At 39.1% G+C, this 19,660-nt stretch overlaps 1 protein-coding gene across 1 annotated transcript in view; it reads right to left on the bottom strand.

The window, feature by feature from the left end:
* The window catches only part of LOC143296061 (DNA polymerase eta-like), a 128,383-nt gene that overhangs the window by 80,087 nt on the left and 28,636 nt on the right, over positions 1 to 19,660 (bottom strand). The window contains exons 2-4 of the mRNA XM_076607813.1: positions 16,018 to 16,155; positions 14,902 to 15,036; positions 10,356 to 10,591 (exon numbers count right to left, since the gene is read on the bottom strand). Of these exons, the coding sequence (XP_076463928.1) occupies positions 10,356 to 10,591; positions 14,902 to 15,036; positions 16,018 to 16,142 (496 nt within the window). The 5' untranslated portion in view covers positions 16,143 to 16,155. The remainder of the gene's footprint in view (positions 1 to 10,355; positions 10,592 to 14,901; positions 15,037 to 16,017; positions 16,156 to 19,660) is intronic.

Below are 19,660 nucleotides of genomic sequence, written 5' to 3' on the forward strand. Positions count from 1 at the left end.
GGGACATGCGGGCAGCAGAAGGTGAGGAAGAAAGTGTTGGTCGGGACTCTGTCCGACCCCTTCCTCACCGTCACCCTGTACACGTCGGTCACTCCCTGAGAGGACAGCTCGCTCTTGATCTCGGCCTCAGACACACCTTTCAACTCCGGGCATCTGATGACTCCCTTTGAGCAGTTGAGACCTTTGTGAGGGGAAACCTTCACCGCCCTATCCACGAAAGTGGTCGCCTTGAGGAGGAGCTGTGTCTGCCTTCTGGACTCTGTCTGCACTAAAAACGCTCCGCTCCTCAGTCTCTTGATGGACTTTAGCGGTCCTGCCAGACACTGAAAGCCCTTCTGGACAGCGAAGGGGCTGAGAGCCGACAAGGGCTTGTCGTCATCAGCGCCCTCCATCACAAGCCACGATGGTCAAAAACCAGAGGTCTCAACAACCTCCGAGTCGGAGTCGGAGTCGTCCGTTCCTTCTCGTCGTCTTTTGCCAGAGTTAGGGGGGTGTAGTTTTTTGGAAGTCATGTTGAAAAAAATGTGAATTCATCCCTCCCTTACCCACCCACCATGGGGTCCAACTTAGGGGCCAGGGTCAAGGGAACACCAGCTTGACCCCTTCCAGGTTTCGGGAGGGATATACGACCAACAGTCCAGCTCCAACGTGTTCCCCCCCGATCATGCCCAGCTCCCGGGGACAGAGAACCGAGCACTACGGGGGTTACCTTCGTCAGCCACTAAACTGCCAGTCTTGACCCAGCCCCACGAAGGGGTAGCCGATTGACACACACGGGCCAATGTGTGCCGCCTGTCTTAGGAGAGGTCCGAGCCAAAGGAATGTGTTGAGAGCAGCGTGCTCTCTCTGTCCCCAGGATCTCATTCCCCTCCATCACAGGTCGCGCCGCACGGCAAACACGGCGGGCCTAAAGAAGGCCGCAGAGAAAAAAAGAATGTGGAAAAGAAGGCTTGATGGGGAGCTGAGGACAGAAAAGAGGCAATAAAAAGAAGAATAGAGAACAGCGAAAGGGACAGTGGGTCACGTTTAGTTTGGGCCTCACTCACGACCTGTTCGGCATGGGAAGCCCTATCAGGGGCATCAGTACAAAACCACCACTTATTCAGCCCTGACAGCTACAATGGCTATGTAGGCTGTCAATTAAGACCTGGGATCAGAGCACCAAACCCCAAGAAGCACTGATGCCCCCGCCGACATAGCTCGCTCGATCACTGGCCACTAAGCCTCCCGACCACGACAAGGTAGTGACCCTCCCGGGAGTGGGTCAGGAGAACACCAGCCTGACCCCCTCCAGGTTTCGGGAGGGTAGTTTCAGGTAGTAGTTCAAAACCAGTGTCTGTCTATGATTAGTCAAGAAGGGCTCTCCAACTTCAGCATACAGACTGTACACCATAATGGTGCAGAATGCCCCCAGAAAGAACCTGAGCCCCTGATGGTGTAGGGGTTCTAATGTTTTCAATGGCTTTACAGAACCATAGACGGCACAACCGCAGTCCAGTCTGGAGTGGACCAAAACTCTGTAGAAGGGTGGAAGATTCTTTCGGCCCATCCCCCAGTCCATGTGGGCCACTAAGTGCAAAATGTTATGCACTTTTTGGCATGCTGTTTTTAAGTTCCTTAACTTTTTAACTTTTTAAGTTCCAGTCAATGCCTCAAGGACTCAAACTGGACTAAATTGTCCACTGTAGAACAAAGTTTTCAAAAACTGCACTGTTATCTGAAGAATTATCCTGGATAGTGGGTGCCAAGAAGTTGGCAACAGCTTGTCTTTCAGTGATCCAAGCATCTTCCAATTTCAAATGGTTGACAGGAGAGGGGTTTCCCATTTAATTTTTGACTCACTTGTGTAAACAAAGTAAGTCTATGTTTTAATCCGGTGTTCGGTTGTCTCTGTGTGTGTGTGTGTGTGTTGTGTGTCTGTGTGTCCGTGGTAAACTTCTTTAACATTGACATTTTCTCTGCAAATACTTTGTCAGTTGACACCAAATTAGGCATAAAAATAGGAAAAATTCAGTTCTTTCCAGTCATCTTGTTTAAAACAATATTGCGCCTCTGGGATGGGCACAAAAATATAAAATGAAGCCTAATCATATGCAAACTGCATTTACTGTTGTATTTATATTTTTTGTATTCTCTAAACTTGGCACTTTGATCTGCTATTCTGACCCAACAACAAGAGCAGTCATTATTATCATTTTTTGTTCACACAGGAACTTCTTTTGCTAAGCATGGAAGTTTTATTTATTTTGCAAACGTTTTGGTGCAGATAGTAAAAAAAGGGAAATTACTCTGTAATTAATGCTTGGGGACTTTGCTTTAAACTGATCTTTCTCATCTTAAACATTACATTTTGAAATTATACTCAATACATAAAAAGCTTAGATTTTTTTTAAAAGTGTATCACAAGTGAGTCTTGAAGGCCTTGCCTCTCTTGTTATGATTATTTTCCACACTTTTTAACTGGGGTGCTTGAGTTCAGCTTGAAGCAAAAGTCTTTCAACAACTGCTATCTGCATGCCTCGTAAACATGCCTGGATATTGCCCTGAAGCATTGATGAGCTCTAGCGTTTTCTGAGGCTGGTCTTCGGAAAACCAGTCACTAGGCTTTCCTCTCTGCCTGAGCCTTCCAACAGCCTCTGTTGAACCAGGTTGTTTTCAGTAGCTGTGGCTTTGTGTAGGTTACAGGGATAGTGTAGAATAAATTTTGTCAAGTTTTCAGCCAGATCTCCACTTACCAAGATCTGATCCTCCTGCAGTTCTGTTTCGATGTTGGTTGAAAAAAGATTCCAGTCAGCCCTTCTGAAATTAAAGAGCTCAGAAAGAATTTCCTGATCTACTTGGTGTCAAAACCACAGGGAAATGGTCACTTCCATGGAGTTCCTCGTTAGTATAGCACTTCCCACTTATAGTCTAGGACCAATGAGGGATCACACACTGACAGATCCAAACATGAAAACGAATCATAGGCAATGTGGAGGTTAAGTGGGGCTTTTCCCCATTATGAACTCTGAGAAGGCAGCCTCCAGAATCAGACTTCTAGTCAACATGTGAATGCTGCCCTGCAGTGGAAAGTGACTGCTGAAGTCACCCAAAAGCAGAAAAGGTATGAGCACTTCCTGGTTAGGGACTGTAAGTGATGGTGGTAAACATGTATATGCTAAACTGTAAATCATTATGGTTTTGTGCTGAGTGAGTATCAGTATCAGCAGCTCAAGGGGGCGTCACTGCATTCGGTCAAATCCATATACACTACACCACGTCTGCCAAGCAGATGCCTGACCAGAGCATAACCCAATGCGCTTAGTCAGGCCTTGAGAATAAAAAAATAAAATAAATAAATAAATAAATAAATGAAATATAAAACAAAATAACAAAAATAAAAAGTGCAATAAATATTGATATTCTTTTCTTTTTGTAGCACATGCTAAACTATCCTGATCTCACGTATGCGCTGTGCAGCATGTCATTTTCTTCATAAAAAATGTCTGTATAATGTTCTACTTTCGCAACACTCAAAAATAAAGCAGGCTTTATTTCTTTCTCTTCCTATTCAAACATTTCTCTTCATGGATTCCTACAGCAGACTGAAGGATCTGAACTTTGAAAGAGACATATGAATATCAAGGTTGATGTATTCTGTTGCCTCACTAAGTGAAATCACTTAGTGAAATCAGAAACCATTTAAACTATTTGACGATTAAAAAAAAAAAAAAAAAAAAAAAAATATATATATATATATATATATAAAAGAACACACACACTTGAAACCACCTAAAATGATGAGGAGGGTGTGTAGAGTGAATCTGGCCTCAACAGCCTGAAGATGAGTCTGAAGATAAACCAGACTCCACAATAAGGGTCCATGAAAAAACAACACACTACTTGTGGGATTCAGCGCACGACAGCCACGCTGAGAGGATGTGTTTTGTCTGCGCTCTCTCTGACACTGAAAGTGAGCTGAGTTCGTGTCAACATAAAGTTTTCTTTGCCCACAGAGTGTAACACAGCTTTACAATCATGCTGCTTGAAATAGGAGAAAAATAGTTTGTGTCTCGATTTTTCTTTAGTATTTACCACAGCTTTCTGTCTTGCCTTGACTTTGTTTTTGTTTTTGTCCGTTCATAGTGCGTCACCTTGATTACTGTCTGTTGTCAGATAGCATGTTACTTCACTGTGTCTCTTGTGAACATCTAACTGTTCCCAACTCCGATCACAAAGCAGTTGTGATCAAACTTAATGTTAGTGAATTTCTTCGTGGTCCAGGTTACTGGAAATTCAATAATAGTTATTGAAAGATGGTGAACGTAATGCTAGATATTTTGTAATCTCAAAAAAGTTAGGGGGAAGACAAAAATCTATAACTAGAATAAAGAAAGAAACGGGTGAACTTATTATTAATCAGGGCGATGTCTTACAACAGCTGACGTCTTTCAATAGAAGTCTTTACAATAAAAAAACAACAGCAGAGAATCAGCAGAGAAACAAGAGAAGTAAACACGTTTATAGAAAATGAGGCTTTTCCACAGCTAAATGAAAAAGATGTGGCATCATGTGAAGGGATAATTTCACAAGGTGAAACAACAAGAGCATTAAAAAATGCCTCAACTCCTGGAAGTGATGGAATAATCAAAGAATTTTTGAAATTCTTTTGGGGGCAAATAAGGTGAAATAGTCACAAATCCTTTATGAGTCCTTTCACAGGGATGAACTATCATATACACAGAAACAGAGAATAATTACTTTATTACACAAACTGGCAAAGGGAAAGATTTAGAAAGAGATAAACTAACTGGAGACAAATAACATTAACCAATTCTGATTATAAAATATTTGCAAAAGTTTTAGCAGAAAGACTTAGCAATGTCATACACAAATTAGTTTATGAAGACCAGGTTGGGTACATCAAACTCAAAGGCAGAAACATTACTACGATAAGGACAATAGATGTTCTTGCTTCTGTTGTTTATAGTCCAGCCAACTGTCAAACCATACAAATGCTCAACCACGTCAACACAACACTGTGACATCTACAAAAAAACCCCACTAAGTAAGACAAACCCACAAAACACAGTTCATGACACAGTTCAAAACAATACTTCAAAGCCAAACAAAAAATAAATTAAAAAGGCCATGTAGGCAAATAACACTGCCGAATGGGCAGCTAGAACCCATCCTAGTGTTAACATCTCACTACCTAATCGCCAGAGCAAAACAGTACAGATAGTACATCATAGAATGCTGAAAAGAGAAAAACGTGTGAAAGCTTGCTTGAATAAAGAAAGGGGAATGGACTGGGAAGGCAGAAAAAGGAGAAAACAGTGAAGAAAGAAAAAAGACAGAAACAAAGCGAGTGATAGAAAAGAGGAAATTTCTAGCACAGAATTTCCAGAGGGTGGGGATGCTATTTATACTGAAAGACCGCCAGCATCCCCACGGGGGGAAGGCCAGTGGATGATGTAATTAATCATTTAAACAAAAGCAATAAAGCAGGTTATATATTTGCTATCAATTATTCTAAAGCTATCGATTCTGTGTCAAAACTGTTTTTCTTTCATGTGTTTGAAGTGTTTGGTTTGGTACAGACTTTAAAAAATGGGTTCAGGTTTCAAACAATGGAATCTCAAGTAGCATTAACAACGGGTTGGGTTTCTGAACCATTTGAGCTGACATGTGGGATTAGACAAGGACATCCTTTTTCTCCACCTGCTTTCGTATTAGCAGTAGAACTTCTTGCCATTCAAAATTAGAAATAGTTCTATAGAAGGTATCAAGTCACCCATGACAGATAATATAGATTCAGTCCATTTGAAAATAAAGCAAATGGCTGATGATACAACATTATTTCTTAAAAGTAAAGAAGACATGCTTAAATCAGCAGAAATACTTGAAACGTTTGAAAGATTTTCTGGTCTGAAGATGAATACACAGAAAACAAAAGCTATGAGAATGGGTCAGCAGAATAACGTTGAACATATTCCTTTTTCTTTAGTGAGCAAATAAAGATCTTTGGTATCCACTTTGAACTGAACAGAATGACAAAAGAAATTGAGGACAACTGGACTCATTGAATAGACCAAATGAACACTTTGATTAAAGAATGGAGTAAACATGACCTTGGTGTGTGTCCATCGAGATCGATGATGACCATCGTTGTCATCCAGCTGGAGGATGGGGTGGTGGTGGGGGGGCGGGGGGGGGGGGGGGGGGGGGGGATGCTCATGAATCTATCTGTGAATGTGCAGATGGCTGAATAGTCCAATCTGCGCACGAAATGTTCGCTGACAGTTGGGGCAGACAAAGACAGGCATATCATTGTCAGGGAGCTTGTTTGCCCGTGACTTTCTGGCCTGCCTCTTCTGAACAGCTGCAGCAGTCCTGTTGGCCTCGCACAACTTGGCGCCTTTGTGCACAGCAGCGCACCATTTGTCACGGTCCACCACAGATTCCTCCCATGAGTCAGGGTTGATATCAAACGCTTTCAGAGAGACTTTCAGAGTATCTCTGAAGCGCTTCTTCTGACTTCCGTGTGATCTCTTCCCTTGTTGCAGCTCGCCATAGAAGAGCCTTTTGGGCAGCCGATGGTCTGGCATGCGCGCCACATGTCCAGCCCAGCGAAGCTGGGACTGCATCAGGATGGTGAAGATGCTGGGAAGGGTGGCTTTTGCAAGCACCTCCGTGTCTGGGGTCCTGTCTTGCCACTTGATGTTCAGTAGCTTCCTGAGGCATGTTGTGTGGAAGTGGTTCAGCTTCTTGGCGTGTCGTTGGTACACTGTCCAAGTTTCGCAGGCGTACAGTAGTGTGGGGAGAACTACTGCTCTGTAGACCTTTAGCTTGGTCTCAAGACCAATGCCTCTAACATGACCTTAATATCTTAGGTAAAGTTGTAGTTATAAAAACTTTTCTTATCAGTCAACTTACATATGTAATGCAGTCTACTGGTCTTCCACACTGTGTGCTTTGCAAAATAAATATCAGTTTACAAAAAAAAATTGTGGCAAAATAAAATCAGAATAACAAGAAAGGATTTGAAGATGTTAAAAGAAAAATAATGGAAGCTGATTTTGAAGCAGGTAGGGTTACAACAATGGTTATATTCACAATGGGCTGGAAAATGTTTTGATGCCACTGAAGAAAATAACTGGGCATTAATTCCAAAATGGCATCAAGGAAAATTGGCCAAACACAATAATATATTCTATATCAACTGCAAAGTAAAAGATATAAAAGGTTTAGATGGAATAGATAATGAGTTTTGGAAAGAAGTCGTTCGTAATAACTTAGAAAGCAAAAATGCACTACACTAATTCATGAAGTCAACAGTAGCAATGTACAGATCAGCTGATTTTCAACAATTCATTAATCACTTATAAAAGTAAAATGTTTTTTCAAACATGGCAGAATAAAAGAATGGAACAAATTAGACAAATAATTAATCACAATGAAAATTGATTATTAACTTTAGAAGAAATACAGCACTTGCTCAGTACTAATAAAACAAACACAATGATTAAATACATCTTAGTCAACTCAATTCCAAAACCATGGGACCGTTCAATCCAAACAGAAGAAACGGGAAGGTACATGGGAATGTGAGGCATGTCAGTACAACAAGAAACCAAAATATATTAAGAAAATCTTAGCAGAACACAGAACAGCAGTAACTCCATGTGCATTTTGTTACAGAAAATTTGGTATAAATATAGATAGATCAGTGTGGTTTAGAGCCAAAGAGGTTACAAAAGAAACCAGATTACTGGTCCTTCATTGGAAGATATTACACAATATCTATCCTACAAACATTCTTCTAAACAACAGGGAAATTAAAGAAAACAACAAATATTCTTATTGTAATGACACAGTCAATCTTATGGAACACTTTTTCTATGAATGTCCAATTGTACGCAGTTTCTGGAGACACATCAAAGAAAAGATTGATACAAAAACAGACCTTACGATTTTAGTTAACAGCGACTAATGTTTTGCTTGGTGTTCCAAAGTCAGACATGTTTTCAGAAAGTTACAAATATATCAACTTACTTATACTCATCAATAAAATGTGTATAAGCATTTACAAAAAGACGGATTCTGCTGTCTCCTCACAATAAATATTTGAGAAAGAGTCTGAACTTAAGACTTTCATATAATAATAAATAGTGCATTTCCATTTTCAGACTGCCTTGGTTTTTTAGCATCTTTAAATTTGATTTATTTAGAATGATAAGTACTTGGTGAAAGCTGGCAAGCACACAGAGGCACATGAATTCAGGCACGAATTCAGAATCACTTGCTACATTGCAAGTGAAAGACATACACATTCACCCATTCAATACTCAAGCTAGAGCATTAAAAAACCTAGACATCATGAACAATTGTAAGATATTAAAAGAAAAAAGGGTGTCCATCAGTATGAAAACACACAGACCAAAAATTGTGAAAGAAAGGATTGCATGAGAGAGAATGAAAGGTGGGCAAGACCCGCCTCCCCCAAGAAAGATAATTGCACATGCTGCCCCATCCCTCTTCAGTATTACACATGAGCATGCAAAACAGTCAGATTGGTCTTCTATGTGTGTTGTGTCTATTATTTCTGTTGCTGTTCAATAAAATGACAATAAAAGAATAAATTAAAAAAAACAAAAAAAAAACAACCAAAAAAAAAAAAAAAAACAACAACAAAAAAACACACACACATAAAAAAAATACTTTCATAAAAAAAAATCTTTTTCATGTGTTGTTGTATCATTATCATTATGTTACATCTGTTTGTCTAAAAAAAAAACCAAAAACAAACAAACAAACAAAACAAAACAAAAAAACACCACCCCTGAGCCCATTCCATACAGGATGAGCTGCTTTGTATATATATATATATATACACTGTATCATGAGCAAGAGCATATGTTTCTCTTTCCATCCAAAGGGTTTCTTGAAGCACCAGCACTGAAGGCTGGTTTTCATGATCAACCAACATGGCTAGCTGTCGTTTATTTTTTATTTTCTCACTCTGTCAGTGTCCATGTCCGTCTTCATTCTTGTCCTTTTTGATGAAAAGGTTTTGTGTTTAGTCATGAAGCATAGCTCAAATATAGCAGTAAATAAATGGTCACTACAGAAGAGCTGCTGAACTGGAAGATGGACAATGGATGGCCTCACGGCATCCATCCACTTAGAACCATCCCCCATGGAACCAGACAGTGTACTTTTGTGACTGACAAACATACAGTCATTCACCCCTTGCCAATCAGCTTGGCGAAGGTCAAAGGTTGCTTACAGCAACCACTTGTGAATATGGAGATAGTGAAGATGAAGATTGGACCCTCACCCCTTCCCTATTGGCATTTTTCATTGAAAGGGAGTTATCTATTTATCTATTATTTATTATTATCTATTATTTATTCACCCTTTTTTTCTTTCTTTTTTTCACAAGGCCTGACTAAGCGTGTTGGGTTATGCTGCTGGTCAGGCATCTGCTCGGCAGATGTGGTGTAGCGTATATGGATTTGTCCGAACGCAATGACACCACCTTGAGCCACTGAAACTGAAACTATCCACCCTCAGTCAAATCAGAGGTTTTCTAAGGGCTAAGATCATTACAAAAATACAAAAACTATGTCTAAACTAACCCAGACAGCATATCTCAAAGAGATCATTCGGACCTCAAGCTCCCCAATTTCCGCATCAAGGCAGTGGTCCTTCTGAGTTCTGGAGGTTGGGGGTAGACAAATCAAATGTGTCAGTGACAAAGCACACACACACACACACACACACACACACACACACACACACATGCATACACAAACACACCCACCACATGCTAACACCCAAACAGAAATGAAAGCACATTTGTACAGACGTTTTGAGGCGACATTTGACCTGAGATTTTTGTTTCAACATAGCAAATTTGATAAAGAAATGAAAAAAAAAGATGACAAGAAAAAGGAAAGCAAAACCTAAAAGAGGAAAAAAGAGAAAGAATGTAAACAGGAAATGCCACAACCAACAGCTCATAATCTGGCAATGTAACATAACTATTATAGACCAATTTGTAAATCATACTGTAAATTTTTTAAATGAGTTACATGTCTCTTGAAAACAGTTGGATAATAGAAAGTGTTATACAATGTAAAACTGAATAAACACATGTAAAAACATGAATGAACACAATGTATGAGAAAATGAATGAATTAGTAAATCTAAACAAGTAACAATAAATTAAAAAAAAAAAAAAAAAAATATGCTCCTAAAATATTGCCCATAACCAGCCAAGAAACTGACTCTACACCTCACTGCTTCCAAAGAAGATTTGGCTCCCACAGAACTACGGACAACCAACAGAGACAAGTTACCAAACTTACCTGCTTCTTTCACTTTCTCTTTGTCACACTCCTTTGTCTCACTGCACCAGCCCCCTACAAAAGTGTTGGGCAATTCATCCACTGTCACCATCTTTCCAGAAAGAGAATTGGCCAATCTCAGTCTGGCTTCAGTTTCTTTGGTTAGGTCTAAGTATGCTTCATCAATACTGGCCCTTTCAACACAACTGCTGAACTGACTCATCACTTCTATCACTTCTGCCCCTGCCTCACGGTATCTGTGGCACAAACACACAAATCACATCATCGTCATCAATACCAGTGATCAGTAAGATGAAAGGTGATACCGACAACATGCCAATGAGATCTATAGAAATCAGGACAGCTACATCAGACATCACCAAGATCCACAAAGATTTGTGTACAATCAAAATGCAAACCAGCTTAATAGCTTCAGACAAATCAATGACAAGAATGACCACAGAAAATGGCAACAAAAGACAAATTCCAGCTGGAAAAAATGATATATCAGTCATGGTGACCTATACAATGACACTGATAAAGGCCAGAATCAGTATCAGAATAACTTTATTATCTCAGTAGAGAAATTAAGTGTGGCAAAGTCTGTGATATGTACTGATTACATGCACAACAGTAAAATTTGGCATACAACAAGTGAACAACATACATTAACAAAATGACACTTAACTCAGTCACAGCAAAGCAAGTCTGATAAAAAATATATAATTTACGCTATTCAAAACACACACATACAATGATACATGTGTGCCTGCACACACCCGCCTGTATGCAAGCACCCATGCACCCTTACTGTATATATATTTATATATAAATACACATGCACAATGTACAGTGGTGAAGTCAACATAATACACTCATCTGTAAAACACACAACCAAATAAGGCACTGGACAAGGAGCATCAATTACAGGCATAGAAACAATTACAGCAGTATAATTAGCATCTTCATTATGAAATATATGTTATGTTTCTATGGAGGGTGATAGTCATGTTAACAATCCTGTTAAGGATGTTGTTTTTTCTTGGGATGAAAACTCCAACATGAAACTTGGGATGATCTTAGCATCACCAGAAATGAGAAAAAGTAATTCAGCTATATTAATGATATTTATAATAAAAAACTTCCTAACAAGTCCAGCCTCTATGATTTATAGTCATTGAAGAGTTTATGCATATGTTGCAAGATGCAGCAAAAAAACCAAAAAAAAACCCAAACAAAAAACGTCTTATACAGAGGTGTATTGTTATTATAAATACCATGTGTGGAAAGGACTGAATTGTTCTTATTTTTATGCCAAAATTGGTGTCAACTGAGTATTTCAAGAGAAATGTACTACGTTAAAGCTTATCACACACACACACACACACACACACACACAAAGAGCAACACTGGGTTATTATACAGAATAAAGAACATATACATCAAAACTAGGTAACTAGCTAAACAAAGATCTAGCATGTGATCCAAATACATTACAGAAAAAAATTAAACAGCTAAAAACTATGGAAATGCATCAAAACGCACAATCTGTGTCAGTTTAAAGACTGATAACCCACTTACTTGGGATGGATGAGGAAAGCAAAAATATGACTGAGAAACTCAAAAAGAAATGAAAAATGTTTTAACATGGATTGTAATAACAGTAATCTAGATAATGATATATCTGAACCAGAAACAATAAGGCTTGCCAAAAACTGAATAACAATAACTGATGAGATCAGAAATGAGTAGTCAAAGCTGTTTTACAAGACTTAATTCCTACAATCAAAACTGTATCTATGTTCTGAAAACTGGATGTTATCCAGATTAATGAAAAAAAAATGGTATCTGTAACCCAATTCATAAAGAGGGTGATAAATCAAACCCAAACAATTACAGAGGAATAAAGGTCAACTGCTCTGTTTATTAAGTTACAATTACAGAGGAATAAAGGTCAACTGCTCTGTTCATTAAGTTATCTACTTTGTTTATCCTCAACAGCAGATTGTTTGATTATTTAAAACCAAACAATTTATTTGCAAAAAAAAACCCCAAAACAATCCAGTTTTAGAAAAGGTTTCTGGACTACAGACCATATCTTAGTGTTAGAAAAATAGTTGATGAAATCATTAAAAATATCAAAAAGAGACTAAATGCTGGTATTGTAGATCTTAAAAAAAGTTTTTGGAATCATTTTGCATGCAGGTTTGTTCACAAAACTATATATAAAAAAAGGAATACAATGTAGTGCTTCAGTTTGATAAAAAGTATGTATACATAGCTGTATAATTAATCTCATAAACAATTTTCCACATGAACATGTTCATTTAAGCTTTTTAAACATTGGAAGTCCAGAAAAAACCCACAAATTTAGCAGTACTAAATGACGTAGGTAAATATCCCTTAACTTTAAAAGTGATTAGTCAAAAATAAGATTCTGGTTCCACAAACACAGGCACAAATTCATATATTAAACTTGTTTATGACGATATGCTTAAAAAGGAGACAAAACAGCGAACATGGATTACCTTATTATTACAGGGTTCGTCACTAACGAGAGCGCTGAGCGGAACGCTCTGAAAAAACAAACTGCGCTCTGGAAAATTCCTTGACTCAGAGCGCTTGCGCTCTTGATTTTGAAAAGACATAAGCATACACTACTGTATCTAAATTGTTATTCCATTGTCCATCACAAACAAGAGTCAAAAGCGCGATCGTTTTGCATTTACCGAAGTTTGAAAGCCGTCTGTTTACGTTTTGTTAGTTCAACCGGAAGTAGGCCTAGTGAATCAGGGGAGGCTATGCAAAGGAGCGCTCTTCAGACTTGAAGAGTAGAAAAGTGGAGCACACGATCGATTTCGCAGCCGTGCAAAATCAAAATGAATTTATGTTTGAGACTTGTTGCTCTATGTTTTTAGTGTGCGCTCTTAGTTTTCAGTTTGCGCTCATCAAAATTCTGAAACTAGAGCGCAGGCGCTCATGTGAAAAAATGTTAATGACGAACCCTGTATTATATTACAATATCTTGGAATAGCCAGACAAAACTCAGCATAAATACCTTCCAAACACTATCAAACCCTTTCGGCTGATGCATGAAGACAAACTTTCAAAATTGTTTGGAAAATTTGTCTATAACTGCAGCCCAAAACATCATAGCACAGAGAACTTATTCAGTTTCTTGTTCTATATTTCATTTCATTTACTGATGACTTAATTTTTGTGTGTGGAATATATAACTCTGTTTGAGTGTCTTATAAACCTTTTTTAGGTTTAGTTGGCAGTTAATACAGATTCTGATTCTGATTCACACAGACAAACATACAGTCATGAAATCAACACGCATACATACACACACATTTGAATGCATATATATTCAAAGTAAGCATGCATGTACAAACAAGTGTACAAAGTCATGAGATAGGTATGGATGCACACATGCATAAACATGCATATATTCATGTGCAAATGCACACATATGTGACCAGCTTCTACAAAACGACAGATAAGTCGATTTTTGAGGAAATAAAGATATATGTATATACCATTGGAAAGAAGACGAAACAACCTTTCCAATTATGTTTTAAACATGTTTCTGGGTTAAAAAATGTAGAAGTTGAGGTTGTTCAAAGTGTGTTAGTAGTGTGGCAGCCATTTTGAGAAAAACTGCTTTAAAGTTTTGCAACTGACTCTTGAGATTTTTCCCTAGTAATGGGTGTTTGTTTTAGCTGTATGCCTGTGAAAGTTAGGCAGGTTATCAAACTAGGGTCTGTACATGCTTTGGGCAATGATATTCACACTTGATGATAATATTAATGTAATTTTGAATGGTTGTTTTGGGGTGTAAAAGAGTTTCCTCCTCTTGATCTCTAAACAAAGCTTCTTTTGTTTTCATTTCTTTTACATCAAAATTAGAATGATGCACATCTAAATTTTGATTTTGTTAAGAATTGAAATAAACCTGTGAATTTCTTTAATTTATTTTTTATCTTTTGTACTTTAAATATGCCAGTGTGTGCCAGTGTGAGTGGGTGCGCAGGGGTTTAATGAGTGTGGCCCATTTTTGTTCATTCTTTATTTCAGTGATTTGCCCTCTAAATATCTTCCATTTCCACTTTATTATCTTTTTATGTATTTACCTATATGTTTATTTTTAGTATTTCTTTTTCTTTTGTGATAATGTATTCTATTAAGATATTGAATAAATATTACTGTTAAATATACTGTTTTTTAAAAATAATTGCTCCACAATATCAGCACGTAGGTGCAGAAATTAACTAAATTTTCAATTTTATAGAACTTTTGAATTCAGCAAAAACAGCGAGATATGTTGTAATTTAGAGGTTGAACTATGCACTGGCGCAAAAAACTCGATTTACCCCAGATGGACCCTCAGCACTGTTTTTGCCTGTAGCGCAACTGAATGCAGCAAGAGTTATCCATCATTTCGTGGGAGATGGTCACATATCTGAGTATGCAAATACGCGCTTGGTGACTTGTTCTCACTAACACACACAACACAAACATGCATGCACACACATCACACACACACAAACCCTGCCAGACTCACTTTGTGAGATCTGCTTTCCCTCTGACTTCAGGTACCCGGGCAAACTGAATGTCAGGACACACTTTTCTGGCATCATCCCCCATCATGTTCCGAGTCACACCAAATGCACGTGCCTCATAGCCTACAGCAATGATGCTGAAAGAAAAATCAGAAATGTATAAAATGTCCCTCTTGGGCTTTTTATTTTCTAGACCTTACCTTATTCATTGTTCAAAATGGCGTGTTCCAAATCAAATTCTCACCACTGAAAAAAAAGTTTTTAAAAAAGTCGATTATATATATTCAATAATAAATAAGAACAGTTCCTTTGCCCCACAAATTCTCAAGTGTACATAGTTCCAAATTCAGTGATGCTTAGCATTACACAACACCTCAAGAACAGACAGAAATGAGTAAACAAACCCAGAAAGTCTTCTGCTTTTGTTAATGACCTGTAAACTTGCAATTTGATAGTGAACATCACTGACCTGAAATCATGCATTTGTCTTATGAGTAAAACGTGTGTATTCCTGAAAATTTCACACCCTTGTCCAAACAGGGTTCCCACATATGTGACCAAACAAAATTCCATGCATATACTTTTTCTGGGCCTTTTCCAAACCAGACTGAAAATTGTCATACCAAACTAAAGCCAGACAATGTCAAAAATTCATCTGCTACACTGCTGATGAAAGAGACTGGCAGATATCTGAGTACCGATGTCCAATTTTGATCACTTGTTTTTGTTACATTGAATGCATTAAGCTCTTTGTTGAATGGAACTGGTCAAGGTTTCTGTTGTTGTTGTCATTTTAACTTAGACTTTTCCTGGCCCTTTAGGGCAAGCCATATTTTCCAAGTACTTTTCCAGCCATGGAAAAGTTTTTAAAGTTTATTACGTCCAGCATTATATTACAATCTATGGTCTAACAGTTGATTCCCCTCCCTCTTCCCCCCAAAAATAAAATATGTCAAGTAGTATTGCACAACAGTGTCCTGCTTTGTTCATTTTTTTCCATTCTGTTTTCAATTCTCTTTATAACCAATACAGCATAATCTTCATCATTTATGGACAATGTCAGTGCAATACTGCAAATCATTATTCCTGTAAATTACAACACACATTTCCTAACTTACCCTCCTCCTCTATAGGTTTTGTACTGCACGACGGCGCAAGGCTTGCCCTTCAAGGCTGGGTTCAGTCGTTGTTCTACTTGGACATAGAAACAGTCCATGTCTACCAGTACCACTGCTCGATCCATCTTCTTTCACCTGCTGTCCGACAATATAGAAACACATCACAAGTAATGTGTAACTACTACAATGCATAATACATTTTATTGAGTGTAAAGCCCCAGTACTGTCCAACATAAGTTGTACCAATGCATGTTTATAATTCTACTCAAAACCAAGTTACATTATAAGTATGTTGGAGACCACAGAAAAGTAATAATCATAATAATAATGATGATAATAATAATGATAATAATAATAATGGATACTTATACAGCACATTGTCCAGGAATCTGCTCTAGGTGCTCTACAAAAACACTTTTGTTTACATAACACATTACATCAATGTTACATACACACACAAAATGTGACAAAAAATAAAATAAAATAAAATAAACACACACACACACACGCACACACACACACACACACACACACACACACAATGTATGCATACATCTTAACATACATATATACATAGCAGCTACCCTCAACACATGCACACACACAGGCATGCACAAACACAAACATACATGAGCAGACACACATGCACGCATGAGTGTGTGCGTGTGCGCACACACACACACACAAATACACATTCATATACATGCATGTAGTTATGTACACATACATATGTATACACACATTGTCAAGTACAGCTCAAGCAAAGGAAGTGGACCTGCCACAAAAGAACTTTCTGCTGGGGGAAGAGGCGAGTTTTAACTCACTCAGTACGGCCAGTCCTCTCTTCTCCTCTACACAGACCCCTCGGATGTCCAGTGGGTGTCTGAATGACCCAACATTTAGCTTCCATCGTCAGAATTGTGGTATTCTTTGTCCACATTCACGTCTTCAGTATAAGAGCCTTCCGCTTGCAATATTTTGATGATGGTAATTGGGGTGAAACGCTGTTAACGTCGTCTCCGGCTTTCGCCGTTCGTATGGAAAGAGTTAAGACCAGATTTAAAAGAAGCAAGGGAATCAGATTGACAGAGGTTATCAGGGAGCTTGTTCCACATCTTTGGCGACTGAAAAGAAAACGATCTGTGTCCATAGGTCTTACTTCTGATGTGAGGTATCCTGAGAAGTCGAGTATCAGAGGAAGAACGGAGCTGGCAAGGCAGAGTGCAGATATGGAGGAGTTCAGAAAGATACTTGGGGCCAGATCTGTTGATTGCAGAAAAGGTCAGGGTGGATAGCTTTTAGTCCAACTGGTCAGAAACAGGCAACCAGTGGAGAGACTGAAGGAGAGGAGAAACATGGTCAAATTTAGAAGCTCAGCAAAAGAGTCTGGCAGAGTTATTCTGAATTTGTTGAAGTCTGTCTAACAGACATTTGGGGAGGCCGGCCAAAAACGAATTGCAGTAATCCAATCTTGAGTGAACCAGAGCACATATAAGTGTCTTGGTTGCATCAGCTGAGAGATAGTGGTGGATAGAACTGATTCCAGATAGGCAACTTTACAGATATTCGAAATGTGCTGTTGGAAGGAAAGAGACTGGTCTAGGATTACACGAAGACTGTGAAGAGAAGCAGAAAGTGAAACAGGTGTTCTATTAATCAGATCAAAGTCAGGAAAGAAAGGATGTTGACGAAACTTCTTTGGAAAGGCTATCATAAATTCAGTCTTATCGTCATTTAATTGCAGCTTATTGACATGACACCTTTTTCCTTTTACAACACCATCAACTTGCTGATGAATCTTGTTGTGGTTTATGCATGCTGGGTGTCAGCCCATGAATGTGCAGGGAAGTCAAGAAAATGAGTGGTGGTGCATATGTGTTTTTGTAGATCTCTCACTCCCAAGTACTCCTTGGAACAATACAAAACTACTGAGCTAGGCCAAATCATGCTAACATTTATTATTTTCTTTAACCCCCCCAATCTAATAGCTTAAACTAATTTTTGTCAATATTCAATCGCTCCTGCAATATATGAACACTTCAGCAGAATTCAGCAGAAGACACAACACTCCATCCTGGTATAACCTTTGTGTTCTATAATGATAGTATTTATATAGCGCTGAATCTTGTGCAGAGACAGATCTAAGTGCTTTCACACCAGCCATTCACACGCATGCATAACTCTAAAACTGAAGAAACTGAAGACAAGGAAGAGGCAGAGGAAGGAGGCCATCTTGTGAAGAGGTGGGTTTTATGGCCAGACTTGAAAGAGCTGAGTGCAGAGACCTAACGAAGTGAAAGAGGAAGTTCGTTCCAAGTGCAAGGTCCAGTGACAGAGAAAGAACGGCATCCAACAGTGGAGTGTTTGAATCTGGGTATGTGTAAACAGAGTGGATCCGAAGCTGATCATAGACAGCGAGATGGAGTGTACAGGTGAAGGCAGCCACAGAGACAATGAATGTAAACAGAAAAAACATGAGGCAGGCAGAGCAGTCAAATCGGACGGGGAATAAAAATGACAAAGCAATATACAAGCAAAAAGGATCAGAATACCAAAAAATTTCAGATAAAAAAAAAAGAAAAAAAGTACTGAAACAGGTGCTAGATAGCCTGCTGGAAAACAAAAATGATAGTACAAAGTTTTGGTCAACAGTTCAGAAAGGTAGGAGGAAGTCCATCAGGCTGTTATAGTGTTAAGTCACAGGACAAGAAAAGCAGCCAGCCTTGATCAAATTTTAGGCGAGTTTCTGAATATGGATGAAAACAAAACCGTTCCCTTTCTGACAAAACTTTTTAATCGGGTCTACAATAGTGGTCAGAATCCAGAGGCATGGACAAAATCTGTCGTTGTACCCTTACTTCAGAAAGGTGTATTTCCCTGTTAAGCATAATTAGCAAGATGTTTACTTCTCAGTTCTATCCTAAACCAGCATTTATACAAATGGTGGTTCGTCCGTCGGGATCGACTAGGACCCTCTAGTCATCCTGGGGGTGGGTGGGATGGGCTCTGTGGGTGCACAGATGACTGGTCAGGCCAATCCCGCCTGGAAGGTTCTGACGCAGTGTGGACAGGGGATGGTGGCAGCTGTGAGGGCTTGCTGGCACTGCTTTTCCTGGCCTGTCTGCGTTGCTCTGCTGCAGCGATTCTGTTGGCCTCACAGGATTTGGCACCTTTGTGGACAGCTGAACGCCACTTTGGTCTGTCCATTGCATTCAGCTCCCATGTGTCGTGGCTGATGTTGAAGGCCTTCAGAGAAGCTTTCAGAGTGTCTTTGAAGCGCTTCTTTTGGCCTCCATGGGAGCGCTTGCCATGTTGGAGTTCGCCGTACAGCAGTTTCTTGGGGAGCCGGTGATCTGGCATGCGAACTACATGGCCTGCCCAGCACAGCTGGGCCTGCATTAAGATGGTGTAGATGCTGGGCAAGTTTGCACGAGTGAGCACCTCTGTGTCAGGGATCTTCTCTTGCCACTTTATGCCGAGAAGTTTTCTGAGGCTGGTGGTGTGGAAGTGGTTCAGCTTTTTGGCGTGGCGTTTGTAGACCGTCCATGATTCACATCCATAGAGCAGTGCAGTGAGAACTATGGCCTTGTATACTTTGAGCTTCGTCTCCAGGGTGATGCCTCTCCTGTTCCAAACATTCTTA

This window comes from Babylonia areolata, chromosome 21, assembly GCF_041734735.1.
Source record: "Babylonia areolata isolate BAREFJ2019XMU chromosome 21, ASM4173473v1, whole genome shotgun sequence".
Taxonomy (NCBI): domain Eukaryota; kingdom Metazoa; phylum Mollusca; class Gastropoda; order Neogastropoda; family Buccinidae; genus Babylonia; species Babylonia areolata.